This window comes from Lissotriton helveticus, chromosome 4_1, assembly GCF_964261635.1.
Source record: "Lissotriton helveticus chromosome 4_1, aLisHel1.1, whole genome shotgun sequence".
NCBI lineage: Eukaryota > Metazoa > Chordata > Amphibia > Caudata > Salamandridae > Lissotriton > Lissotriton helveticus.
The window spans coordinates 2,129,200,888-2,129,228,293 of NC_136063.1; the positions used below are offsets into that span (position 1 = coordinate 2,129,200,888).

The 27,406-nt window shown below is 53.2% G+C and overlaps 1 protein-coding gene across 1 annotated transcript in view; it reads left to right on the forward strand.

The window, feature by feature from the left end:
* Positions 1–27,406, forward strand: part of ATRX (ATRX chromatin remodeler) — a 1,815,989-nt gene that overhangs the window by 1,647,037 nt on the left and 141,546 nt on the right. Inside the window, exon 35 of the mRNA XM_078688830.1 lies at positions 16,109–16,204. Coding sequence (XP_078544956.1) covers positions 16,109–16,204 — 96 coding nt within the window. The remainder of the gene's footprint in view (positions 1–16,108; positions 16,205–27,406) is intronic.

Consider the following 27,406-nt stretch of genomic DNA (forward strand, 5'->3'; position numbering starts at 1 on the left):
CAGAACGTCGAAAGCGAAGGCACGGTGGCGGACTCCTCGTCGGCGCCAAGTGCCGCAGTGAGTGGCGCATCTCTCATCGCTACTTCACTGCAAAGAATTCGTGATAAGGCCACTGCGACGTCGGCTCCCGTGCCGTCGCACCAGAAGCCGATGGACATGCCTGCAAAGCCTGCTGCCAAGCTTCTATACATTCTGCCGCCGAAGGAGGCACCGAAGGCCTTTGCGCCAAAGACGGCGCCGAAGACATCTGAATCTTCAACGTCTAGTGGAACATTGGGTCGACAACACGACTCGGGAGACGATTCTGAGCGTTTTATCGACGCGGATACGGGCAAGTTGACCCTTTATAAGCGGAAAATGACTTCCCAACCAGTGGACTCCTATATAATTCCACTGAAGAAGAAAAGGCCTGCACAGGACATTCCAGCCCTGGTTGAACCTATCCAGCCTCCACCTAGGAGAAGTCCAACACCTTCCCCCGACCACTCTGGGGGAGAGGACGAAGGACAAGATGACCAATACAATTTCCCCATCAATGACCCTGATGCACAACAGGATTCCTATGACGACACAGGTGACCAGGGAATCCAAACAGTGGGGCAAGACCCACAGCTTTTCAGTGCACGTGCATCCCCAACAGAGGACTCTGCAGGATTTCATGCACTCATTGAACGGGCAGCTGCTAATCATGACGTGGACATGCATGCTGACCCAGTGGAGGAAGATTTTCTATTTGACACTTTTTCAGTCTCTGAAAGGACAGTCAAGACACTTCCTATGCTCAAAGGTGTCCTTAAGCATGCTGCGGAAATCTTTAAGGAGCCTACCAGAGCGAGAGTGGTCAACCCACGCATCGAGAAGAAATACAGACCAGCACCTGCAGACCCTGCATACATTCGGGGACAGTTGCCGCTTGACTCTCTTGTAGTAGCAAATGCCCGCAAACGGGCAAACTCTCAGACAACGGGTGAAGCTCCTCCCCCAGACAAGGAGTCTAAAGTGCTTGAGGCAGGGGGCAAAAGAGTAGCTGCGCAGGCTGCCAATTTCTGGCGTATTGCGAACACACAGGCGCTATTGGCACGTTATGATAGGGCGCATTACGACACCCTAGAGCAACTTTTACAACACCTGCCGACGCAGTTTCAAGAGGGTACCAAACTGCTCATAGAGGAGGGTAAACTCATCTCCAACGCAGCAATAAAGTGTGCACTTGATGCCGCAGACACAGCAGCTAGGGCTATTAACACTAGCGTCATGCTAAGGCGACAAGCGTGGCTACGCATTTCAGGTTTTAAACCGGACATTCAAACAACAATACTCAACCAGCCCGTCAATCCTGATAGACTGTTTGGTCCTGATGTTGACACCACCCTCGAAAAGATTAAAAAAGACAACGAAACAGCTAAGTCTATGGGGGCCCTTCAATCACAACAATTCCGGGGTAACACTTTTCGTCGCTCAGGTGCACGTGGTGTTACCCGAGGACAGATGGGTCAACAGTCACAGTTCACTAGAGGTGGAGCACAGTCCTCGTACCCCAAGCAGAATAAAGGGGGTTATCGAGGAAACAGCAACAGGGGACGTGGCAGAGGAAACAACAACTCCCGTTCCTCTGCCCCGAACAAACAGTGACTCTCTGTCACTGCCCCCCGACCATTTAACACCTGTCGGGGGGAGACTCCAGCAGTTCCTGCCAGTCTGGACCAACATCACCACAGACAGGTGGGTAAGACAACTTATCCAGTACGGTTATTGTCTGGAGTTAACGTCCACTCCACCCAACATTCCACCAAGGCAACGTCCTATGTCCGCAGAGCATTTGCACTTATTGCAGCAGGAAGTAGTGGTGATGCTGCAAAAAGGCGCAATCGAGCTCGTGCCAGTGGAGGAGGAAGGCACAGGAGTCTATTCCCTGTACTTCCTTATTCCAAAAAAGGACGGATCCCTCAGACCTATTCTGGATCTGCGCCCCCTCAACCTGTATATACTGTCAGAACATTTCCATATGCTTACACTGCAACAAATTCTTCCCTTGTTAAACCAGGGGGACTTCCTAGCAACCTTAGACCTCAAGGATGCTTATTTCCACATACCACTACACCCGTCCCTCAGAAAGTATCTCAGGTTCACCATCCAAGGCAGGCATTATCAGTTCAAAGTCCTACCCTTCGGAGTGACCACCGCCCCCAGAGTGTTTACCAAGTGTCTGGCGACGGTAGCGGCGCACCTCAGGAGGCAGAACATACATGTCTACCCCTACCTGGACGACTGGCTTGTTCAGGCAAAGTCGGAACAACAGTGCGCCGCGGACATGTCGACCACCATTCACCTCCTTCACAGTCTGGGCTTCTCGTTGAACTACCCAAAGTCGCACCTTCAACCAGCACATGTGCGGCAGTTTCTGGGTGCGACAATAAATACCCTGACTGCTATGGCTCAGCCAAACAAGGTCAGGATAGACAGCATACAGTCTCTAATCCAAAAGTTCAGGGCGCAACACTCGCTTCCAGCGAGAGTGTTCATGCAGTTGATAGGCATGATGGCCTCCTGCATCTTCATAGTCCCTCACGCGAGGTTGCATATGCGTCCGCTCCAAGAATGTTTGGCAAATCAGTGGACACAGGCTCGGGGACAAATGACAGACCTAGTGTTGGTTACCGGTCGGGCATACAACTCTCTGCATTGGTGGAATCGACACAACCTTTGCAAGGGCCGACCGTTCCAGGAGCCAGTGCCACAGATTATCTTGACAACGGACGCATCTCTCCACGGATGGGGAGCTCATGTGCTCAATTACACAGTGCAGGGACTATGGACGACGCAGCAACAGAAGATGCACATCAACTATCTAGAACTGATGGCAATCTTCATGGCGCTCAAGTCCTTCAATGTACATCTGTGCAACAAGGTAGTGTTGGTCCGGACGGACAACATGAAAGCGATGTACTACATTCAAAAGCAGGGAGGCACCCACTCGCCACAGCTGTCTCATCTGGCTCAGAGCATGTGGAAGTGGGCCATTCAAAGGAACATGTTCCTCATGGCAGAACACCTCCCGGGCAAGGACAATCAGATGGCGGATCTGCTCAGCAGATACAGCCATCAGATGCACGAGTGGGAGTTACATCCATCAGTACTCCGCCCGTACTTCCAGCAGTGGGGTCATCCAGAGATAGACCTGTTTGCCACAAGGGAAAACGCAAAATGCCAAAACTTTGCCGCCAGGTTCCCTCACCCACAGTCGCAGGGGAATGCGATATGGATGAACTGGTCAGGCAAATTTGCGTACGCTTTTCCCCCAGCACCTCTCATACCGCTGGTGGCAAGAAAGCTAAGGCAGCACTCGATGACACTCATCCTAGTTGCTCCAACGTGGGCACGCCAACCATGGTACACCACGTTTCTGGAACTCTCAGTGGTGCCGCATCAAAGGCTGCGATTAACACCCAGGCTCTTGACGCAGAACCATGGCGACATTCAGCATCCAGATCCGCAACAGCTCAACCTGGCGATCTGGCTCCTGAAGTCCTAGAGTTTGGCTACCTTCACTTACCTCCAGAATGCATGGACATCATCAAAGAGGCAAGAAAGCCCACTACCAGAGCATGCTATGCCGCAAAATGGAAGCGTTTCGTCATTCACTGTACAGCCAATAACATAAACCCGCTAGATGCTTCTATCCCTAACATCATTTGCTATCTGCTACATCTTTACAAGTGCAATTTAGCGTATACTTCCATTCGGATCCATCTATCCGCCATAGCGGCTTATCTTCAGAACAGGCAGCATCTCTCTGTCTTCAGGGTGCCTGCCATTAAAGCCTTCCTAGAGGGTCTGAAACGAGTCATTCCCCCAAGAACACCGCCAGCTCCGGTGTGGAACCTCAATGTGGTCCTCACCAGACTGATGGGCCCACCTTTTGAGCCACTGCACTCATGTGAACTCCAGTTCCTAACGTGGAAAGTGGCTTTTCTTATTGCTATTACGTCACTGAGACGTGTCAGTGAGCTGCAAGCGCTCACGATCCAAGAGCCATTCATACAAATCCATCCAAATAGGGTAGTACTACGCACTAACCCCAAATTCCTTCCGAAGGTGGTGTCACAGTTTCATCTCAAACAAACTATTGACCTGCCCGCATTCTTCAAAAACCCACAAACAGTAGCGGAAAGAATGCTCCACCCTTTGGATGTTAGGAGGGCGTTGATGTACTATATCGACAGAACACAACACTTTAGGAAGACAAAACAACTTTTTGTTGCCTTCTCGCCGCAGCACAAAGGCAACCCTATTTCCAAAGCAGGAATAGCCAGATGGATTGTTAAGTGCATTCAAATCTATTATCAAAAGGCTAAGCGTACTTTAACAATACCCCCAAGGGCGCACTCCACACGCAAGTTGGGGGCATCCATGGCTTTCCTGGGGAACATTCCTTTGGAAGACATTTGCAGAGCAGCCACATGGGTTACACCGCACACCTTTACAAAACACTACTGTGTTGATGTGCATTCCAAGCAGCAAGCAGCTGTAGGACAGGCTGTTCTCAAGACACTTTTTCAGGTTTCTGCAGCTGGCACGGGCAACCGCCGCTAATGGAGGGACTGCTATATATTCTATGCAAAAGATATGAATTTAGCAGCCCACATGCCTCGAACTGAACATGCTACTTACCAGTATGCATCTGTTCTTGGCATGTAGGGCTGCTAACATTCATATCGCCCACCCTCCTCCCCGGTGCCTGTCGCAGCTGCAGATATACTCTTGCATTCAATCATTAGCATGGACATCCTTTACACTTTTCACTCCATCTCTGCCACAATGGCTAAAACAATCTGGGGATGGAGCCGATGCCCATGCGCACTGTAGTCCAGGGGAGGAGCCACCTATCTCAGGATACTTCGAAGACTCTTCCAGGACAACAATGTGCGATCATCCGGACCCAACACTAGGCGGCGATCTATGCAAAAGATATGAATGTTAGCAGCCCTACATGCCAAGAACAGATGCATACTGGTAAGTAGCATGTTCATTACACCACCTTGCCCCAGCTGTCGTGCAGCCCGTTGTGTCTATTTTAGATGGCCAGCCAGGGGTGGAAGAATACATGCTTCAGCCCCTGGTAGGCCCTGGGTACACCTATGCCCTGGATACCTAAGGTATACTGTACAGGGACTGATAAGGTGGCCCAGTACCAATTGGTAAATGCACTTAAAGTACATGGTTGTCAATGTAGAGAGAGAACAGCTAGGCTGTGGGTCTGATTAGCAGGCCCACAGCCAGGGAAAGTCGTAAGCCAGTGAAGCAAAAAGCAAAAATCTAGGGTGACCATATTTTTTTTTTTTGGGGAGTTTTATATAGCGCGAACTAGAACCGAACCGAATCAGTTATCAGAGCGCTTTACATAGCACCAGTTACGTTACATGAGGACACACTTGCATGTTTTTTAGGCACGGGGAGATTAAGTGAATTGCCCAGAATCACACCATAGGATTGCAGACCCCACTCTCCTACAGTCGGAGTACTTAGACGTCGCCCTCGCGCGCTGACGTCAGTTCTTTTTCCTGCGCCAGCAAGCGCAGATCTGGGAAGAGCAGTACTCTTAGTCATTTTTTGACCAACTTTTTGATCTCTTTTGATCACTTTTCGAGTCGACCTTCGACTCGCGGAGCAGATAGGGAAGTGCCCTGACTGCCGGGCCTTGTCCTCGAAGGCTAGACGGGAGCGGTCCCATAAGATACTAGAGCTCTGGCAGTCAGCTCCGCACCGCTCGAGGTCGCGGAAGAAGTCGAGGGCCCGGTCGCGGAGCCGCAGTCATCGCCGCTTGATGAGTCACCTCCACTCGTCGGGCTCAAAGTCCTCCGGTAAGTCAAGGCATTCGAAAAAGAAGTCGAAGAGGCGTCATCGCTCTTCCGACTCCCCCCGACGCTCACGCGGTGCGGCCGGGGGTTCGGGCGACAGCGCCCCTGCGGCTCCGTCAGAGCCGCAGGCGCCGCGTCCAGCTTCATACCCACCGGTCCCTGGGCTGCACGCGACGCCGGAGGTGATAGGTGCTTTCCTCATGGCCATGCGGTCGCACTTCCCTCCTTCGGAACCTGCCGAGGCGCCTTCGGGCCCTGAGGGTCCGACTAGGAGCCCTAGCGGGCTGGTGGCCCCGGCCCCGGCGCCGTCGGATGCTTCGGCCCTGGTGCCGTCGGGTGCTTCGGCCCCAGCGCCGTCGTCGACTCCGGTCCCGACGCCACAACGCCCCCAAGGATCCAGGCCTGGATCGGGGCGTCGCCAGTCGATCTTACGACTCCTCCGCTGGTGCCGACCCTGAGGGTGTCGCTCCCGGCGCAATCTCCGGACGACGTCTTCCCCGGTTTCAGTCCGGATCCGGCGTCGGACCGTCGCCAACGCGATGGTTGAGGCCTTCACCTACGACCCGGCTCCATCATTTTTACTGACTATTAGGAGATGGATGACGAGGGGGACTGGGTGGAGTTTGAGGTCCCTCTGGCACTGCAGTGCCAGTTGAGCCAGGACTGGGCAGAAGAGCTAGGGGAGGACAGTGGTCTGGACACTTTGCCCGACACTGGATTCATCTCTCCTCCCTCCGTGGCTTCAGAGGAGGGGGCTGCTTACAGCGTGGTGTTGAACAGGGCGGCCAAGGCCTTGGCTCTTGAGCTCCCTGTCGCGGCCATGAAGACTAACCTCCTCACTGAGGTGCTAAAACCACAGGCAAGCTCCTCGGAGACTCTACTGCCATTTATCGAATCCCTCACCGACGTTCTGATGGGCACCTGGTCCAAGCCCTTCTCAGGCCTCCCTGTGGATTGGAACGTTACCCGACGGCTCCGGGCGACCCCTGCTTTCTGTCCGTTCACCCCACCCCTGAGAGCCTGGCCATCCAGGCCTTTACGTCCCAGACCGCATTCCCGACCACTCCTCCGGATCGGGAATCCAAAAGGTATGATCAGTTTGGAAAGAAACTGTTCTCCTCCCTGAGTTTTGGGCTGCGGTCTGTCAACACCGCCTGCCTTTTGGGCCGTTACACCCACTCTCTGTGAGATATGGTTGCGGAGGTACTGCCACAGTGCCCGGAGGAGGCCCGGGAACGGTTCGCCCAATCCCTGGCGGAAGGGCGGGATGCAGCACGCTTCTCGATCCGGTGTGGACTTAACACCACGGACTCGCTGGGTAGGGCGATTGCAATGACGCCTTGCTGAGGTCCGCCAACTTTTCAGGGGATGTCCAGGCTACCCTCATGGACATGCCCTTTGATGGACGTCGCCTTTTTGGCGACAAAGCGGACAGGACTCCAGGGCTACGGCCAAGTCCTTGGGCCTAGGCCAACGCCAGCAAACTTCCGCTTTTCGCTCATTTCATGGCCAAGGAAGGGGCGCCCCCTCACGTCCAGCCAGCCACAGGCCGCAGACCCAGGCTCAACTCGGTCGCGGACGTGGTTACCGCCGTGGCGGTACTGGGAGACACCGGCAGGGTCAGTCCACACCCACCCCTGCAGCATCTGCCTCTAAGCCTTCCTAGTCCAGCATTTCAGGCCCATTCAACGCCAGTGGGGGGGGCAGGGTCCGCCATCACCTCCCCCCACTGGCGTACCATCAAGTCGGACACGTGGGTGCTGCAAATCGTCCGAAGGGGTTACTCCCTCCCCTTCGAGGTGACCCCTCCCGCCATGCCACCGCAGTACCACCGCATGTCGGGGGATCACTTGCGATTTCTGCAGGAGGAAGTTACGGCCAAGGGTGCCATCGAGCACGTTCCTGGGACAGAAGTAGGACGTGGTTGCTATTCCCACTACTTTCTGGTACCCAAGAAGGGCAAAGGAGGCCTACGCCCTATCTTGGACCTACGGAGCGTCAACGGCTAACTCCGGAAGGAGAAGTTTAAGATGCTGACTTTGGCTCAGGTCCTAGCTGTGCTGGACCCAGGAGACTGGATAGTAGCGTTGAACTTGCAGGATGCGTATTTCCACATTCCTGTCTTGCCAGCCCACCGGCGCTACCTGCGGTTCACGGTAGGCCACGAGCACTTTGTTTACTGTGCTCCCATTCGGCCTGACCAGCACCCCTCGGGTGTTAACGAAAGTGATGGCGATGTTCGCAGCTCATCTGCGCAGATCAGTGGTTTCAGTCTTCCTCTATCTCGATGATTGGTTGTTGAAGGCTCGCCCCAAACAGTCGTCTCCCACCTCCAGACTACGGCTGACCTGCACTCGCTGGGGTTCTCCATCAACGTGCCGAAGTCACAGCTGTGTCCCTCTCAGAAGCTCCTTTTCATCGGAGCGGTTCTGGACTCTTCACAGTTTCGGGTTTTTCCCCCCGAGCAGCGTGTTTGGGATATTCAGGCTCTGATTCTGATCTTTCAGCCTTTACCCGAGTCTGTTAGGTTGACGCTGCGGCTCCTGGGGCTGATGGCCTCCTGCGTCCTTCTGGTGCATTACGCCAGGTGGCGGATGCGGGCTCTGCAGTGGGACCTGAAGTTTCATTGGGCACAGCATCACGGCGAGCTGTCCGACCACGTCCTGATATCGGAGGGCACTACGAGTCAGTTGCAGTGGTGGCTCACGAACCGCGATTGGGTCAGCGGCAGATCTCTCTCCCTACCCCAACCGGAGCACGTACTGGTGACTGGTATGTCCCTCCTGGGATGGGGGGACCACATGGGAGAGGCGGAGTCCTGGCTCCATATCAACCTTCTGGAGCTGCGGGCGATCCAACTTGCACTAAAGGCATTCCTTCCCTCTGTCCGGGGAAGGGTAGTGCAGGTGTTCAGACAACACCACCGCCGTGTGGTACTGCAACAAACAGGGCGGGCTGGGGTTGTGGACCCTTTGCCAGGAGGCTCTGCGCCTATGGCAATGACTGGAACACCAGGGCATCACCCTGGTGGTTCAACACCTGGCAGGTTCCCTGAACGCCAGGGCAGACTAACTCAGCCGCCGGTGCATGATGGATCACGAATGGCGTCTGAACTCGGACGTGGCGCAAGGTCTCTTTCAGCAGTGGGGAGAGCCTTGGTTAGATCTATTTGCCATAAGAGAACGTGCAATGTCATCAGTTCTGTGTGTTGGAATTTCCAAGGCGGCCCTCGCTCGGCGACGCTTGTCGTCACGAGTGGAGCTGCGGTTTGTTGTACGCCTTTCCGCCTATACCACTTCTGCCCAGAGTGCTGAAGAAGATCAGGCGAGACCGGGCCCAAGTCATCCTTGTGGCTCGCGACTGGGCACGAAGATACTCGTATACCGAGCTAATCATCATGTCAGTCGATCCCCCGATTCGTCTGCCTCTTCAGGAGGACCTTCTGTCTCAGCAGCAGGGGACGGTCCTCCACCCGAACCTGTCCAGTCTCCACCTACATGTGTGGAGATTGAGTGGCGGCAGTTGAGGCCATTTGACTTGCCTCCTGAAGTTTACAATGTGATTCTGGCAGCCAGGCGTCCCTCCACAAAAACGGTATACGCCTGCAGGTGGAACAAATTTGTGGCATGGTGCACATCAAAGGTTGTAGATCCACTCTCCGCCCCCTTTTCGGAGGTTCTCCTCTTCCTTCTTTCTCTTGCCCAGCAGGGCTCGGCTCTGGGCACTGTCAAGGGCTACCTCTCGGCCATTTCAGCCTTCTTAAGGCTTCCTGATCAGCCTTCTCTTTTCAAATCCCCTGTTAATAGATTCTTGAAAGGCATCACGCACATGTTCCCCCCCCCCCTGTTCCCTTTGTGATGCCTCAGTGGGGCTTAAATCTTGTTCTAACATATCTAATGTGCGCTCATTTTGAGCCACTTCATAACTGCCCTCTTCGTCTTCTGACTCTTAAGACTGCATTCCTGGTTGCCATCACCTCTACCAGGAGAGTGAGTGAGCTCCAGGCTCTATCTTCTAAACCTCCTTTCCCCTCTGTCCATCCAGACAAGGTGGTTTTAAGGACTTGTCCTTCTTTCCTGCCCAAGGTAGTCACAGCCTTTCACATCGGGCAGTCCATCACCTAGCCCACCTTCTATCCACCTCCGCATCCCTCGAAGGAGGAAGAGAGGCTCCACCGTCTGGACCCAAAACGTGCGCTCTCATTCTATCTGGACCGCACACGCCAGTTCCGGGTGGACGACCAGCTCTTTGTTGGAAGTTGGGCGCAAAGAAGGGACGGGCGGTGCACAAGCGGGCCATCTCTCGGTGGGTCGGTCGTCTTGTGCATCAAGGTTTGCTACTCCTTGGCGTAAAAGGAGTCTCCTGTTTGGCTGCGCGCCCATTCCACTCGGGCCAAGGCAGCTACGACTGCCCTGGGTCGAGGAGTCCCCTTGCAAGACATCTGTCAGGCAGCTACGTGGGCCTCGCTGCACATGTTTGCATGGTATGATGTCGGTGATGGACCCGCACCGGGTGTGTGTCTACTTCCTGGAGCACGACCAGGACCCCAAGTCGTGCCGGGCCATGGCGCCGACGACTTTGCGGGAGCGGTCCCGAAAGTTGCTTGAAATCCGGCAGTCGGCTCTGCACAGCTAGAGGTCCCGGTCCTGTGGGAGGTCGAGGGACCGGTCGCGTAGCCCTCACTATCGTTCGTCAGGATCGAAGTCTTCGCAATCGGGGTCAGGTAAGACGAAGCATCACAAGAAGTCTAAGAAGCGTCATCGCTCACCGACTTCCCCTCGCCCGTTGTGACTAAGGGTGCAGGTGGTGCCAACCCGCGGCTACAACGGAGCCTACGGTGTCGCAGACGGCCTACCCGACCTTCCCGGGTCCGTCGGCGACTCCTGCCCAGCTGCAGGAATTTCTGTCAGTCATGGCCTGCCTCTTTGAGCCATCGGGCGCCCCCGGCACGCCTTCGGGCCCCGCAGGCACGACTTTGGGTCCTCGCCCTTCACTGTCGGTGGCTCAGTCTCCGCTGTCTGCTCCGGCCCCAGCACCGTACGGCCCCCCAAGGCCTGGATCCCGGTCGATGCCAGTTAACCTCGTGACACCTCCACCAACGTCGACCCCTCCAGTACCACCTCCGATGTCGCCCATGGCAGCGGACGACGTCGCCTCCAGTTACAGCCCCGATGTGGACACGGAGCCTGAGTGGCGTTGCTCGACACCGATTCCAATGCCGATGGGGCCTTTCTACCCCTATGTCCAGCCTCCTTATTTTAGGCCTGTTCATCAGCCTCCGGAGGAAGGGGAGGACTGGGAGGGGTCTGAGGACCCTCTTACAGCTCAGTGCGAGTATGACCCGGACTGGGCAGAGGAACTGGGAGATGCCAGTAGCCTGGACACCTCTCCTGACCTTAGCATGCTCACTCCTCCTACCGTGGCTACAGAGGAGGGTGCAAGTTACGCAGTGGTGTTGGGTAGGGCGGCTGAGGCCCTCTACCTCCAACTCCCTACAGTGGCCGTCAGGACTAACCTCCTGACAGAAGTGCTTCTGCCGGCGGCTACCTCTGCGGAGCCACTGCTGCCTTTTAATGAGGCACTTACTGACGTTCTTTTGGGCACCTGGTCCAGGCCTAACACAGGGGTTCCTGTCGATAGGAACATGGCACAACGCCATCGCCCCGCCCTGGGCGACCCCCTTTTCCTCACCCAACACCGCACCCCTAAGAGCTTGGTTGTCCAAGCCTCCACGTCCCAGAGCGCATTCCCTACTGCACCCCCGGATAGGGAATCAAGAGACTGGAACAGTTTGGTAAGAAGATTTTTTCTTCCGCCAGTTCAGGGCTGCGGTCTGTGAACAGTGCATGCCTCTTGGGCCGTTATTCCCACTCTGTGTGGGATACGGTGGTGCAAGTGCTGCCTCAGTAACCGGAGGAGGCGCAGACAGTGCTCTCTCAGGCTATTGCTGATGGGAGAGATGCCACGAAGTTCATAATACGATGTAACCTTGACACCGCCGACTTGCTAGGCAGAGCGATTTCCACGACAGTGGCGCTACGCCTGGCTGAGGACTAATGGCTTCTCGGAGGATGAACAGAACACCGTGATGGACATGCCCTTCCATGGCATTTGCCTTTTTGGCACTAAGGCAGATGGTGCGTTGGAGCGTTTTAAGGAAGGGGCGCCCATAAACGTTCCCTTCAGAGCCACAGGCCCCAGCAGTCTCATCACGGCCGCAGGCATGGGACCCGCAGAGGCGGGTCAGGGGGCCAGCGGGCGGGTCAGTCCACTTCGACCCCAGCCACCACTGCCCCAAAACATTCCTAGTTGTCTTTCAGGCCCATCAAACGCCAGTGGGTGGCAGGATACGCCATCACCTCCCCCACTGGGGCACCATCAATTCGGACAAATGGGATTTACAAATAGTCTGAAGGGGCTACTCCCTCCCCTTCGAGACTACCCCTCCAGCCATGCCACCCCAGTACCACCACATGTTGGGGCAATAATTTAGCACGTCTTCAATAGAAGTTGTGACCCTCTTGGCCAAGGGGGCCATCAAGCGCGTTCCGGTGCCAGAAGTAGGACGTGGTTGTTATTCCCACTACTTTCTGGTGCCCAATAAGGACAAGGACAAGGGCCTGCGTCCTATCTTGGACCTCAGGGACGTCAATCGCTTCCTCCAGAAGGAGAAGTTCAAGATGCTAACTCTGGCTCAGGTCTTGTCTGCTCTCGAGCCTGGATGGTAGCGTTGGACTTGCAGGACGCATATTTCCACATTCCCGTCTTGCCGGCCCACCGGCGTTACCTGCGATTCGCAAGCACTTTCAGTTTACCGTGCTCCCCTTTGGCCTTACCAGCGCCCCTCGGGTGTTCACGAAAGTGATGACGGTGATCGCAGCTCATCTGAGCAGATCAGGGGTTCCAGTCTTCCCCTATCTCAACGACTGGCTGTTGAAGGCAGACCGTCGTCTCCCACCTCCAGACTACGGCCGACCTCCTGCATTTGCTAGGGTTCTCCATCAATGTGCCGAAGTCGCACCTGACTCCCTCTCAGAACCTCCTCTTCATCAGAGCGGTTCTAGATACGACGCAGCTTCTGGCCTATCCTCCAGAACGGCGAGTCCAGGATATTCAGGCTATGATTCCAATCTTTCGCCTCTTTCCTGGCTTTCGGTCAGGATGACCCTGAGGCTGCTGGGCCTCCTGGCCTCCTGCATCCTGCTGGTCTCTCATGCCAGATGGCATATGCTGGCTTTGCAGTGGGACCTGAAGTTCCAGTGGGCGCACTGCACAGCAGCTGGAGGGATGGCTCACGAACCGGCATTGGGTCCCTTCCCTAACCGAAGCACACAGTAGTGATGGTCGCTTCCCTCCTGAGATGGGGGCAACATGGGAGAGGCGAAGATCAGAGTCTCCGGCTGAGCCCAGGCTCCATATCAACCTTCTGGAGCTTCGGGCGATCTGACTTGCACTAATGGCATTTCTTCCCTCTGTCAAAGGGAAAGTAGTGCAGGTGTTCACTGACAACAACACCGCCATGTGGTACTGCAACAAACAGGGCGGGGTGGTATCGTCCCAGCATAAGTCCCCTACCTCGGAAGCCAGGAACTGCCAATTTTGTCTGCTGGATCGCCCTGCGCCATGGACCCAAGGGCGTCGCTCGCCAGCTGGTAGGTCCTGCAGCTTGTCTCCGAGGCCTTGCCCTCGTTCGGCGGAGGGCGTGGGTTCCCCTCGGGACGTGCGCTCCTGCCATTCGCCATCCTACCCGCCGTTTCCCGGCTGCGGGGCGACTAGGGCCCAGATGAAAGCCTACGCTGCAGCTCTGCAGGCTTCTTTGGCCCCTCCTGAGACGTGTGCGGATCCCTTGCCTCGCACGAGGCCTTCCGTGGAGTCCCCGGCGGGTCCCGGATTTGTCTCCAGAGGTTGCTTCTTCTCAGGAGGTTTGTCATCTCCTGCTCTCTTCCTCTTCGGAGACAGGACGCCACATCGTTGCTTTTTCACCGGCGTCTTCCAGGGAGGGCTCCTCGCCATCCCCGCAGCCTCAATCCTCTGACCCTCTTTTCCGCAGCTCACGCTTGGTTACTCTGCCGGCTTCTCCGCCTTTCCCGGGGTTCCTCAGGTTCCCCACTCGTCCGTGGATCCCCCACTATTCCGGGCTGGCCGCTACCCTTTCTAGCTGGACTTGGGGACGGACGGCTCAGTTTGCAGCAGTCGCCCATGGAGGAGTTGCTTTCTCCCCCGCGGCGCCCTACGGAGGCTAGTGTTGCCTTTGTTCGGGCTATTTCTACCGCCGTGGCATTTTGCGAATGGGTGACCCAGTCACCCCATTCCCTACGGATAATCTCTTGGAAGTTCTCCACCAGGGCTCTGGTGGACGGGAGCTGTTTCTTCCTTTCAAAGCGTCGTTCCACAACTCTCTTTTGGGGGCTTGGGGGCATCCTGCCACGGGTGATCCGGTGCCTCAGCTGCTCCAGCATCGCCACCGTCGTCCTCCACATGACTCAGTCTGCCTTTCCTTCCACCCTTCTACTCAGGGCTCTCTTTTGCGGACTGCTTTTCCGTCCTTGCCGTCCTTGTTTCCTCCGTCTCGGGACGCCCTGCCTCTTGTTCTGCTGGAGCCTTGCGAGACTATGTCTTTCTTCTCACGCCTGGCTTTCTTGACTGTGGAGCCGTTTCTGACTTGTCCGCTGACTCTAGGCTATGGACGGTTCGGCTGTCCCCTTCACTGTGTATTTTACTCCATTTCTACCTCTTCTCCTTGGAGCCTTGGGGTGATTCTTTCTTCCTCGGTACTCCTCTGCCGGTGTCTGTCCCTCCGGGGCTTTCTGGCGGATGTCCCTGGTACCTTGGCTGGGCTTGGGGTGTCCTGGCCTCCCTTCGCCTCGTCCTTGCTTCCTTCTGCTTGTTGAGGGCTGGTCCGCCCTTCTTGTCCCTATTACACATCCCCTGCTGGGGCCCTGTTTTTTATCCTACTGGGAGGCTCTCTCACAGGCCCTCCTCCCATTCTGGGTATGGCTAGGGTATCTGTTCTACGTTAAGGAATCAGCGGCTAGTAGTCTCTATCAGATGTACGAGTTACTTACCTTTGGTAACGATGTATCTGGTAGAGACGATTCTAGCCGCAGATTCCTTCACGACCCTCCCTTCCTCCCCGGGCTGCGAGGACCTTCAGCTTGGTCTTCTGCACTCTCTTTCCTCCGGGTGATTTTGCCTTCTGCGAGTGCCCTCTTTCACTTCTTCCCTAGTGGGATGCTTCGTTCTGTTTGTTTGATCCACTCCTTCCTTTCTGGTGATTGGTTGGTGGGTTCCTGAGTACTTCTGCGTCCCTGCACCCAGGTCTTCCAATGTGGGACCTACTCATGCTCTCCCCTTTTTCTTGCTTGAAATTTCTGACTCCTCTGCAGTCCTCTGAGTTGGGGGTCTCTTGGCTGTGCCTCGGCCCTTAGCTCTTACAGGGGATGCGCCTCTCCTTGCTGGAGTTGTCTTGTGGTAATCTGTTACTCTTCTGTTCTGGCCTTGTTGTCCTTCACTATTTATGGACTGTGACATTTTTCACATACTTCTCTGCCCCTAGGGAGGATATCGTATTTGCTTGCATGGTTACTTCACAGTAGATGTGCTCTGCTCTTCCCTTCTATGACTTTAGATGCCACAGTGCCTGGCACTCTCCCGAATGGTGCTGTTCCTCACCATTTGCTTTTCCATTTCTGCTTATCTGATTTTTTTCGCACACTGTTCCTATATTCTCACAGTTTTTGTTTGTGATGGCTCCGCGTTGTGGCGTGGAAAAGTTCTCCGAAGAAAACTGACGTTGGCGCGCCGGGGTGAGGCTTATGTGATCTTGCTGACGTCACGTCCGCGGAAGATGTCAGGGCGGAGTCATGTGGTTCCCCCTGTTCATGGCATTTTCTTCTGTCCTCCTTTGGGTGCTTGGTGTTTCCCGTCTCCAATTGCACTGTCATGTTTTGTTTTGTTGTGCTTTTTCTTTACACATAAAACTCATTCGGATTTATCATGACACATGATCAGATCACTTTTTGGTACTCATTTTTCACTAATTCTTTGGCTTAAAACTGGGGGAACAAATTTAAAGCAGCAGTTGTAAGTTGTTTCGTGTTGTCTTTGTCTCAGTGAATAATCTGTTAGTTATGTGTCTTATCATGCTATCAACACAAAACAATTTGTCATTACAATATGGCCCGTACAATGTTAGTAATTAAAAACAGGAAGTAGTTATTTTTATGTTGAATGTTTTCTTTTTCTTTTAGGATCTTATTAACCAAGGCAGAGAGAAAGTGGTGGAAGCCACCAACAATATAACATCAGTGAGAATGCAACCTCTTGATGATATCATTTCAGTTTTGGTAAGTGAAAACACTACATTTTTGGCTCCGCTCTTTCTCATTTTCAACATCTAAGACGATGCAAATCTTGTTTCCAATTCCTCCTGAATTTCTTTTGCAGCATCTTAATATTGAAATGCTCTGATTCAATATTAGTTAGCAGGTTATAGTTCAAAGCAGAACAAGTCTTCTGCAGCACGCCAACACTGTCTGTCAATGAAATACAGAGTGTATAACTGGATCTGCCAGGACCTGTAACCTTCAGTTCTTCTGTACATATTAGCAACTCTTTGCTGCCAGGAAGTCCTCAGGAGTATTCACCTTTTGGGTTTTCCAGAATTTGATCATTCAAATGTTAATTTGAATTTGAGAGATGAGATTGTTGAGAGATGTCACGCGGTCAATTTGCAATGAATTTCAGTTTACAGCAATTGTGTCGGTTAACTGCATCATTAGGTTTATTTAAGAACATCAGACTAAGCGAGTGTTTATTTAGCAATGCGGGTAGAATGGCAGGTTAAACATCGAGGATGGAGTGGGGGTGGTCTTCGCTTGTGGTAAACTCTTGTGATGGACTGAATATTATGCATATACATAGAAATGGTTTTGTTCTGTTTTTGTAATTATCTAGTGGAAATTGGGCAGTGTCATGTTCAATATATCGTCTGTATCGCAGTTGAATGTATTTAAGGAAAATCATTACAGTGTTCAAAGATTGTAGATTAACATGGGCTTTTTGTTATTTTCACATTTGAACAGTTTCCCCTGACGAAGGGCACCAAAATAGCCCAAAATGCATTGGGTATAAGTTTTTAGCTGCAAACATGAATTAAAGCCCTTTCGTGACGTGGTAAGAGGCCTGGATGGGCACAACCGCCTCATGTGAAGCAATATGGGCTTCTGGACAGTGTTATCGTGATTAAGCAAATGAAGTTTAAGAAATTGGATAAATGTTGAATAAACATGCTGAAATGGAAAAAATTAAAAAGCTGTGTATTGACTCATCAAAGCTGTGCGATTGGGCCGGCAGCATAGTGTAATGCTGCCGTTTGTTTTTCGTATTTTCACACGTGCAACGAGGCGAGGCACGTTCAACCCAGTCTGCACGCCAAATGGAAACACATTGAGAAATAATGATTAAACAAACAAACAATGGTGTGCAATTGCGACCTATTTGCGCATTTTAAAATAAAACTTTTGCCAGGCCCAAACCTGTCTTTTTTTTTTTTTTTTTTTTAAACCTTTATTGTTATGGCACGGAAATACAAATATGGGCCTACAACCAAACCGGCCGGCCGCTAATCAGATCGGCAAAGAGGAATAGAGTGTACAAATATACAGCGGTTCGGAGGTCGAAGGTTGAGCAGCATCAAGGATATGACAAAATTTAAATTACCATACAATAATAAGGATCTGAGACGGTTCATTTTACAATAATAAAAAAGAAAAAGAAATCGATGTCGCACAGTCACACACGCCCCAGTACAGCAAAGTGGAAGCAAAAAGTTTTACGCCAGTGATGTACACATAGTGGGAGTGACGGGGGAGGGAGCATAAGAGTCAGGATAAATGTGATAAACACGGAGCAATCATGACGATCTAGTCCCGCCCCTCGAGGCGCACCACACTATAGGAAACATGGAAGATGACGACATCGAAAAAGGAAAAGTGCAAAGGGCCATAGAGACAAAGAGAGAACAAAATAACAATCCCATCCCCCAACCCTGCACCCCTGCAAAAGGCTACGGCCTACCCCCCCAGCAGCGTGCCTGTCGCCCTAAATAAGAGACCCGAAATACAGAAAGGAAAAAGAGAGAAAAAAGACAGGAGAAGGGCCCTCAATCTGGTCATCCGGCCCCTCCCACCTCCGCATCCAAAATCGTCTAAACAGCAACGGTAGAAGAAGTACAAGTAACAGCAATCACGTATAGCGCGATCAATTACAACTCCGCTAAGCACCCCTCAAATCACCATCAACCATCTATAAGTCCCGCCATGTCCCCATCAAAGTCACCCCTGGCCACTTCTGTCTATAATACCAACGTTGAACAGTCCCTCAGACGGGATGCAAAGTAGCACAAAGGGCCTGAATGCACCGGGAGAATCAGGCAGTATCGCTGCTCCATAGGATCCCAGCCACCAAAATCTCGCAGATGATGCATGGCGAAAGTCTGAATACGACAATATCGACATCGCCAACAGTCTCGAGTCAGAGCACAGTCCCGCCAAACATGGAAAAGGGATCACACGATGAGGGAAGCTCCGAAACTCCGCCGGGGCCGCCCAAACCATGGAGCGATGCTGTTCCTCCACTCGCCGATCGGAGAGAGGCCCCGATGAAACAGTCACACGTGCAACAGGGGAATCCACTGCCAGCTCATGTACCACACCTATCCGCAACTCCAAGAACGTAGGCTCATCCGGGGAATAGGTCAATGAATCAGAGACAAACACCTCGGCGCCTTCTCGAGAGCGATCCATGTCGTTACAAAATGGCGGGCCAACAATGGCAGCCACCTTTTTTCCCAATTCTCGGGCCCCCCGGGACAGGGCAGTCTGCAGAGTTGTTAATGCGGCCAAAATATTGCCGGGTGTGGGTCTTTCCTCGCCCTGCCAAACCCCGGGATTCTCTTGTGCATCGGATTCTCTGTCCGGACGGTGGGTACGCGAGAGGGCAGCATCCGCCATTTCAGCCGTTGCGATCTCTTCCCCCTCCACCTCACCGCGGGATCGGGACCAACCCCCGGAACCAGCAGGATCCACAGCGAGATCTCAATAGTCGGGGCAGGGAACAGAAAAGAGAGTCACCAAAAGGCTAAACAAGCTCCCTGCTGCTCTCCAGGAGTCTCCCATCGGCTCCCGGGGGGGGGCTGTTAACATGACCGGGCGTCACATCGAAGGGGAACTGGGCACCATGGACTCTCTCCGGCCCAGCTATATCGCACCTCTCGCGGGGCAACCCGCTATTGGGAGCGGGTTGGTATCATTTCTTTCGGCTCGCGGATCTCAGGTTCTCTCCGAGTGGCTTCCCATCGCGACCAAAGGCCGCTGGAGTCGCAGTCACGGCCGGACACTCTCCTCACTCGAGATCCCGGTCTCAGCACCCCGAAGGCCGCCAAACAGCCGGGGACATTTCTTCGGGTCAACTGCACGGTGGAGCCACAGAAGCGGATGGTAAGTGAATGCTTTCCTTCCCCTACTCGAATTAACAAAGACTGCTCAGGTTAATCGCCAGGATGTATGTGCGGGGCGGGAGGGCTCACGAAGCCGAGCGTTTATGCAGCCATCCCGATCGCCATCTTGGCTCCTCTCCCAAACCTGTCTTTTTAATACATATCAGTCACCCCTAAGGTAGTCCCTGGGCATCCCCATGGGCTGGGAGCAGTATATTTAAAAGGTTGAACATTTTTGTAGGAAGCTGGGTTTCTGTTGCAGCAGCCCCCCCCCTCCCCCCCCCCCACACACACACACTTTTTGCCAGATTTCTGATGCACTTTGACTTGATGTGCCTTGGGTACCTGCCAATCAGGTTCCTAGGGCCTGTGTTCTTTCCCAAAACTGTACATTGGTACTCACTTTTGGCTCCTTTCTGGCCACGTGTAAGTCCCTTATAAAAGGTACCATGCGTCCCAAGGACACTGTGACCAGGAAAGGCCTCTACGGGCTGCAGTACATAGTGTGCCTCACCTTAGAGGTCATGTACCTTAACACACACACTGCCATCACAGGCTGTTGCTTTGGTGCAGAGAAAAGTGAAGAGTCGTCATGGCACACATGCTTGTATGCCATGCCTGCAACCCACTGCCTATGATATAGGTAAGACTCCGCTCTAGCTGGGTGCACTATACCACTCGTGAGGGTACGGTTGAATGAGCACTGTATCCCTACAGTGTCTAAGTCCATTGTTAGACATTGTAAGTGCAGTAAAGCCATGAAAGAGTGTATGGTCTGGGAGTTTGTCATAACGAACTCCAGAGCACCAAAATAGATATACTGCTGAATCCTGGGAAGTTTGGTAGCAAACCTCCCAGCATAATAAACCCACCCTGATGCCCGTGTGGGTTTTATTATATAATGCACTCGGAGGGTATCTAAGAGATGCCCCCTGAAAAACGACCAGTCTCTGGTGGGTTCCCTGACTGGTAAACACCAGCCTGCCACCACCAAACATGTTTCTAGACCCCTGGGGTGGTAGCCTTCGCTCCCTTGGTCCAGAAACAAAGTTCACACCTCCCCCAGGTCAGGAAGAGCCATCTGTGGCAGGGGAGCTTCAAAGGCCTTGCTGCCTTTGTAACACAACCCCCAGCCTCTCCTGCTATCAGGAGCAGACCCCCTTCCTACCTCACCCCATTTCGTCTGGAAAATTAGAGCAGCCAGAAGGTGTGCCCACCTATGCTGAACACCCCCTTCCTTCCCCTCCAGGTAAGGGAGGGGAGGTGAAGCCCACTCTTCACTGCCCGCAATCTTGCAGATGGCAGGCATTCTCCAATCAAGATTAGGGATTGTGTCCGCTTCCCCACGTGGGGTGAGCAAATCGAGAGTGTAGTCACCCTAAGGCCATTGGCAACTGACCTTGAGACCCCTGAAACGCTCCATAAATATAGTATTTAGGAGGCAGCCCTGAACGAAGAAGGCAGACTCTTGCAACCTACGAAGGACAAAGGAAGATGCCCAGCAGAGGATACTGCAGAGAATAACTAACTTGGCCCCAGCCCTACCGGCCCATCTTCAGTTTCCTGAGATCCTGCGTGTAGGAAGCTTGCTCTGTATATAATATACCAAAGTGAGGTATTATGTGCACAACGTCTAGTGGATTCCCAAAGGTAGGCAGAGGCTGAAGTAGGTAATACCTTACTCTCTATTTGTGATAGTGAGGGCAAGCAGTAAGGCTTTATCAGAGGGTAGTGTTAAGCATTTATTGTACACACTCAGGCAAGAAATGATATCACACACTCAGACTGATCTCAGGCCAATTTTGTTTTTATACAAATATTATGTTCGAGGCATGTGGGCTGCTGAATTCAAATCTATAGCATAGATCGCCGCCTAGTGTTGGGTCCGGATGATTGCACATTGTTGTCCTGGAAAAGTCTTCGAAGTATCACGAGATAGGTGGCTCCTCCCCTGGACTACAGTGCGCATGGGCATCGACTCCATCCCCAGATTGTTTTTTCCCGCCATTGGGTTCGGATGTAATTTCGTTATCTCCAGTTCGGAATCAACATAAACTTTTTCGAGGCCCGAAGGCCTTTTTCGAACCGTCTGTATTGTTTGCGTTCGGCGCCCAGTTCTGTTCTGACTCGGTTTCCGAGTTGGACATCCGGGGAGTCGCGTGACTCTTCGGTGATCGAGGCCCTGTCGACGCAGCAAGACCTTCGACGACACAACATGGAACGGAGCCCGTTCAAGAAGTGTCCCGTGTGTGGATCGAAGTATCCCCACATCGACGTCCACCCGGTGTGCAACAAGTGCCTGTCGCCGGACCACGATGAAGCCAGCTGTATGGCGTGTTCCAGGTTTCGTTCGAAGAAGACGATTCGGCTTCGGCGCATGGCGCGCATGGAGGCCCGGCAGTCGGCCCCGGCGGACATCTTTGACAACGAAGAAGCAGACGAACACGAGGTTCAGATGCAGATTTCACCTCCAGCGGAGGACATCGACTACGACTATGGAGCGGATGTCGAGGGCCTATAAGTAGAAGAAGTCGTCGACGAGGAAGGAGACGACAATGAGGCCTATGGGGCCATGGAAGATAGCTCAGAGGAAGAGCTATGCCCCGTTCGAACAATTACAAAGGCTCAGGTCGAGGGATCGCCACATGGCCTTACCTAAGACCTTATACCAGGATCCACGGCCCCGCCTCCAGGCCCGGCTACGGACACTTCGGCGGAGCCGCCATTGTCGAAAACGAAACCGAAAGTGAAACCATCGGTGTCGACAAGAACAAAAGTGGTTGAGACGCAATCAAAACCGAAGACGTCTGCTCCCCTGTCGACACCCTCGTCTTCCGAGGTGTCGGGGCAACCCAAGCCGAAACAAGCTATCGACCCGGCAAGGGCGTCGAGCCGAAGATAGTCAAGGGAGTCGAGCCGAAGTCCAAGAAGGGCATCGAGCCGGAGTCAAGCAAAAGCGTCCAGCTGAAGTCCAAAAAGGGCGTCGAGCCGAAGTCAAGCAAGGGCGTCGAGCCGACGACTGGGGCCCCAAAACCTGTAATCCAGGCCGCCGATCCGAAACAGCCGGCGTCGACATCTGCTGCCGCGGAAGGAGGGCGTAGCACCCCTAAGCAGGATGCTCCTACGCCTCGGACGGAAAAGCCCAAGTCATCGACGCTCGAGTCTTCACATGTTAGTGGATCGAGATCGTCTGTCGGGTCGACGAAACCGTCCGCTTCCTTTACGAAGCAGGTCTCGGACTCCCTGAAACGCATCAGGGACAAGGCTTCGGCGGAAGACCCAAAGACACCTTCCACCCCGAAGCCATCGGTCCCAACGCCAAAGTCTTCCACGCCAATCCTCTTCACGTTGCCGCCGATAGTGGCACCGAAGGCATTCGCACCACGATCGGTGCCAGAAACGCAATTGCAGGGATCTGCGGGGTCGAAGCCGACTCACCCGGCTGGGGCTTGAAGCATCGACCACCATTGGTAGAGGAACAGTCGGAGCATTTCATCGATGCCGACACCGGGAAGCTTACGCTTTACAAAAGAAAGATCACGGCGACACAGCCTTTGGAGTCATACACAATTCCTCTAAAGCGCAAGAAGCCTGCTTCGGATTCACCAGTCTTGGTCGAGCCAATGGTTCCTCGGACTCCACGAATTGCCACACCCTCACCCACTTGTTCGGATGTGGAGGATGCTGGGGATGAGGACGAGGAATACAACTTTCCTGCCAACACGGATCCTGATGAACAACAGGACTCATGGACAGGGGCAGGGGACCAAGGGGATCAGCAAACCGCCCATGACCCTCAGGTGTACAACGTCAAGACCTCTCCCACTGAGGATTCTGCGGCATTTAATGCCTTAATTGAGAGGGCGGCTAAGAACCACGGCGTTCAGCTGCATGCTGACCCTGTTGAGGTGGACTTCCACTTTTTCAACAGCTGAAAAGGCTGTAAAGACTCTCCCAATGCTAAAGGGGGTCCTAAAACATGCTGCGGACATTTTCAAGGAACCCACAAGGTCAAGGGTAGTCAACCCTAGAATTGAGAAAAAATACAGGCCGGCACCTGACGATCCTACCTACATCAAAGGCCAGTTGCCATTGGACTCTCATGTCATTTCTAATGCCCGCAAAAGGGCAAATTCGCAAACCACTGGTGAAGCTCCTCCCCCGGACAAGGAATCCAAAGTGCTGGAGGCATCAGGAAAGAGAGTAGCAGCTCAGGCAGCCAATATCTAGCGTATCTCTAACACGCAAGCACTCTTGGCTAGATAAGACAGGGCACACTACGACACACTAGAGACCCTGTTGCAACATCTCCCAGACCAATATAAAGAGGCAGCGAAGATGCTTATCCAGGAAGGGAAACTCATCTCCAATGCTTCCATTAAGTGTGCACTAGACGTTGCGGACACTGCAGCCAGGGCAATTAACACCAGTGTGATATTAAGACGTCAGGCATGGCTCAGAATCTCCGGGTTTAAGCCGGAGATACAGACTACCATCCTCAACCAGCCGGTAAATCCTGACAGATTATTTGGTCCTGAGGTGGATACCACCCTGGAAAAAATAAAGAAGGATACCGGGACTGCTAAGTCCATGGGAGCTCTCCAGTCCCAACAGTTTAGAGGGAGCACTTTTCGTCGCTCAGGCAATAGAGGTGTTTCCAGAGGCCAGATGTCCCAGCAAACGCAATTCAATAAAGGTGGGGCGCAATCCTCTTACACCAAGCAAAATAGAGGAGGATACCGGGGCAACAGCACCAAGGGCAGAGGTCGCAGAAACAACAACTCCCGCTCCTCCGCCACCAACAAACAGTGACGCCCTGTCACTGCCCCCCGATCATACTACACCTGTCGGGGGGAGACTCCAGCAGTTCCTGCCAGTCTGGAAATCCACACCACAGACAGGTGGGTCAGAAAGCTTATCCAGTACGGTTATTGTCTGGAGTTGACATCCACTCCACCCAACATGCCACCAAAACACCGTCCTATGTCCACAGAGCATTTGCACTTATTGCAGCAGGAGGTACTCGTCATGCTGCAAAAAGGGGCAATCGAGCTCGTGCCGGTGGAGGAAGAAGGCACGGGAGTGTACTCCCTGTACTCCTTAATCCCAAAGAAGGACGGGTCCCTCAGACCCATTCTGGACCTCAGACCCCTGAATCACTACATTCTGTCAGAACACTTCCATATGCTCACACCGCAGCAAGTTCTCCCGTTGCTCAATCAGGGAGACTTCCTCGCAACCTTGGATCTCAAGGATGCCTATTTCCACATTCCACTGCATCCATCACACAGAAAATACCTCAGGTTCACCATTCAGGGTCGGCATTATCAGTTCAAGGTCCTCCCTTTCGGGGTGACCACAGCGCCCAGAGTGTTCACGAAATGCCTGGCGACAGTGGCGGCGCATCTCAGGAGGCGGAACGTTCACGTTTACCCTTATCTGGACGACTGGCTTGTCCAAGCAAAGTCGGCCCAGCAGTGCGCCGCCAACATGTCCCACACCATTCACCTTCTTCACGATCTGGGATTCTCACTAAATTACCCGAAGTCGCACCTTCAGCCAGCCCATGTGCGGCAGTACCTGGGCGCGACTATAAATACTCTGGCAGCCACGGCTCAGCTGAACCTGTGGGGATCTACAGCATTCAGTCACTGATCCAAAGGTTCAGACCGCAACACTCGCTTCCAGCAAGAGTGTTCATGCAGTTGATAGGCTTGATGGCCTCCTGCATCTTCATAGTCCCACACGCGAGGCTACATATGCGTCCGCTCCAGGAATGCTTAGCTCATCAGTGGACTCAGGCTCAAGGACAGTTGAACGACCTAGTGTTGGTGACCGGTCGGGCATACAACTCTCTGCATTGGTGGAATCCACACAACCTTTGCAAGGGCCGACCGCTCCAAGAGCCTGTGCCGCAGATTATCCTGACGACGGACGCATCTCTCCAGGGTTGGGGAGCTCATGTACTCCACTACACAGTGCAGGGACTATGGACTACGCAGCAAAAGAAGATGCACATCAACTACCTAGAACTGATGGCAATCTTCATGGCATTGAAGTCCTTCAAAGTACATCTGTGCAACAAAGTCGTGTTGATCCGGACGGACAACATGACAGCCATGTACTACATTCAGAAGCAGGGAGGGACGCACTCTCCACAGTTCTCATCTGGTTCAGAGCATGTGGAAGTGGGCCATTCAGAGGAACATCTTCCTCATGGCGGAACACCTCCCGGGCAAGGACAATCAGATGGCGGATCTGCTCAGCAGACACAGCCATCAAATGCACGAGTGGGAGATACACCCATCAGTACACCGCCCGTACTTCCAGCAATGGGGTCTTCCGGAGATAGACCTGTTTGCCACAAGGGAAAACGCAAAATGCCAAAGCTTTGCCGCCAGGTTCCCTCACCCACAGTCGCAGGGCAATGCGATATGGATGAACTGGTCAGGCAGATTTGCGTACGCTTTTCCCCCAGCACCTCTCATACCGCTGGTGGCACGAAAGCTAAAGCAACACTCGATGACACTCATCCTGGTTGCTCCAACGTGGGCATGCCAACCATGGTACACCACGTTTCTCGAACTATCCGTGGTACCGCATCAATGGCTGCACCTCACACCCAGGCTTTTGACGCAGAACCGTGGCGACATTCAGCATCCAGATCCGCAACAGCTAAACCTGGCGATCTGGCTCCTGAAGTCTTAGAGTTTGGCTACCTTGACTTGCCTCCTGAATGCATGGATATCATACCGGAGGCAAGAAAGACCACCACCAGAGCTTGCTATGCAGCAAAATGGAAGCGGTTTGTCATTTACTGTACTGAACACAACATCAACCCGCTAGATGCATCCACTCCCAACATCATCTGTTATTTGTTACATCTTTACAAATGCAATCTAGCATATGCTTCCATCCGGATACACTTATCCGCCATGGCTGCTTATCTCCAAAACAGGCAGCATCTCTCCCTTTTCAAAGTGCCTGCCATTAAAGCCTTCCTAGAAGGACTAAAGCGGGTCATCCCTCCCAGTACCCCGCCAGCTCCTGTATGGAACCTCAATGTGGTCCTCACTAGGTTGATGGGCCCACCTTTTGAGCCTCTACATTCATGTGAGATTCAGTTCTTAACGTGGAAAGTGGCTTTTCTCATTGCCATTACGTCTCTACGACGTGTTAGTGAGCTACAGGCGCTCACTGTACAAGAGCCATTCATTCAAATTCACTCCAACAGGGTGGTGCTGCGCACTAACCCTAAATTTCTTCCTAAAGTGGTTTCGCAGTTCCATGTCAATCAGACCATTGAACTGCCCGCGTTCCTTCAAAACCCAGAGACAGTAGCCGAACGAATGCTCCACACTCTTAATGTCAAACGAGGTTTGATGTACTACATCGATAGAACCAAAGACTTTAGGAAGACACAACAACTCTTTGTTGCCTTTTCAGCCCAGCACAAAGGCAACCCCATTTCCAAAGCAGGTATAGCCAGGTGGATCGTTAATTGTATTCAGATTTGCTATCACAAGGCTAAGTGCACTTTAACGGTCCCCCCCAGAGCCCACACTACCCGCAAGTTGGGGGCCTCCATGGCTTTCCTTGGTAATATCCCTTTGGAAGATATTTGTAGAGCAGCCACGTGGTCTACACCACACACATTTACTAAACACTACTGTGTAGATGTGCACTCCAAGCAGCTGTAGGGCAGGCTGTTCTTAAGACCCTTTTTCAAACATCTGCAGCTGGCACAGGCGGCCGCCGTTAATGGAGGGACTGCTATTTATTCTATGCTATAGATATGAATTCAGCAGCCCACATGCCTCGAACTGAATATGCTACTTACCAGTATGCATCTGTTCTTGGCATGTAGGGCTGCTGACATTCATATCGCCCGCCCTCCTCCCCGGCGCCTGTAGCGGCTGCAGAATTTACACTTACTCTTAGCATGGTCATCGCTCACACTGTTACACTCCATCTTCGCCACAATGGCTAAAAACAATCTGGGGATGGAGTCGATGCCCATGCGCACTGTAGTCCAGGGGAGGAGCCACCT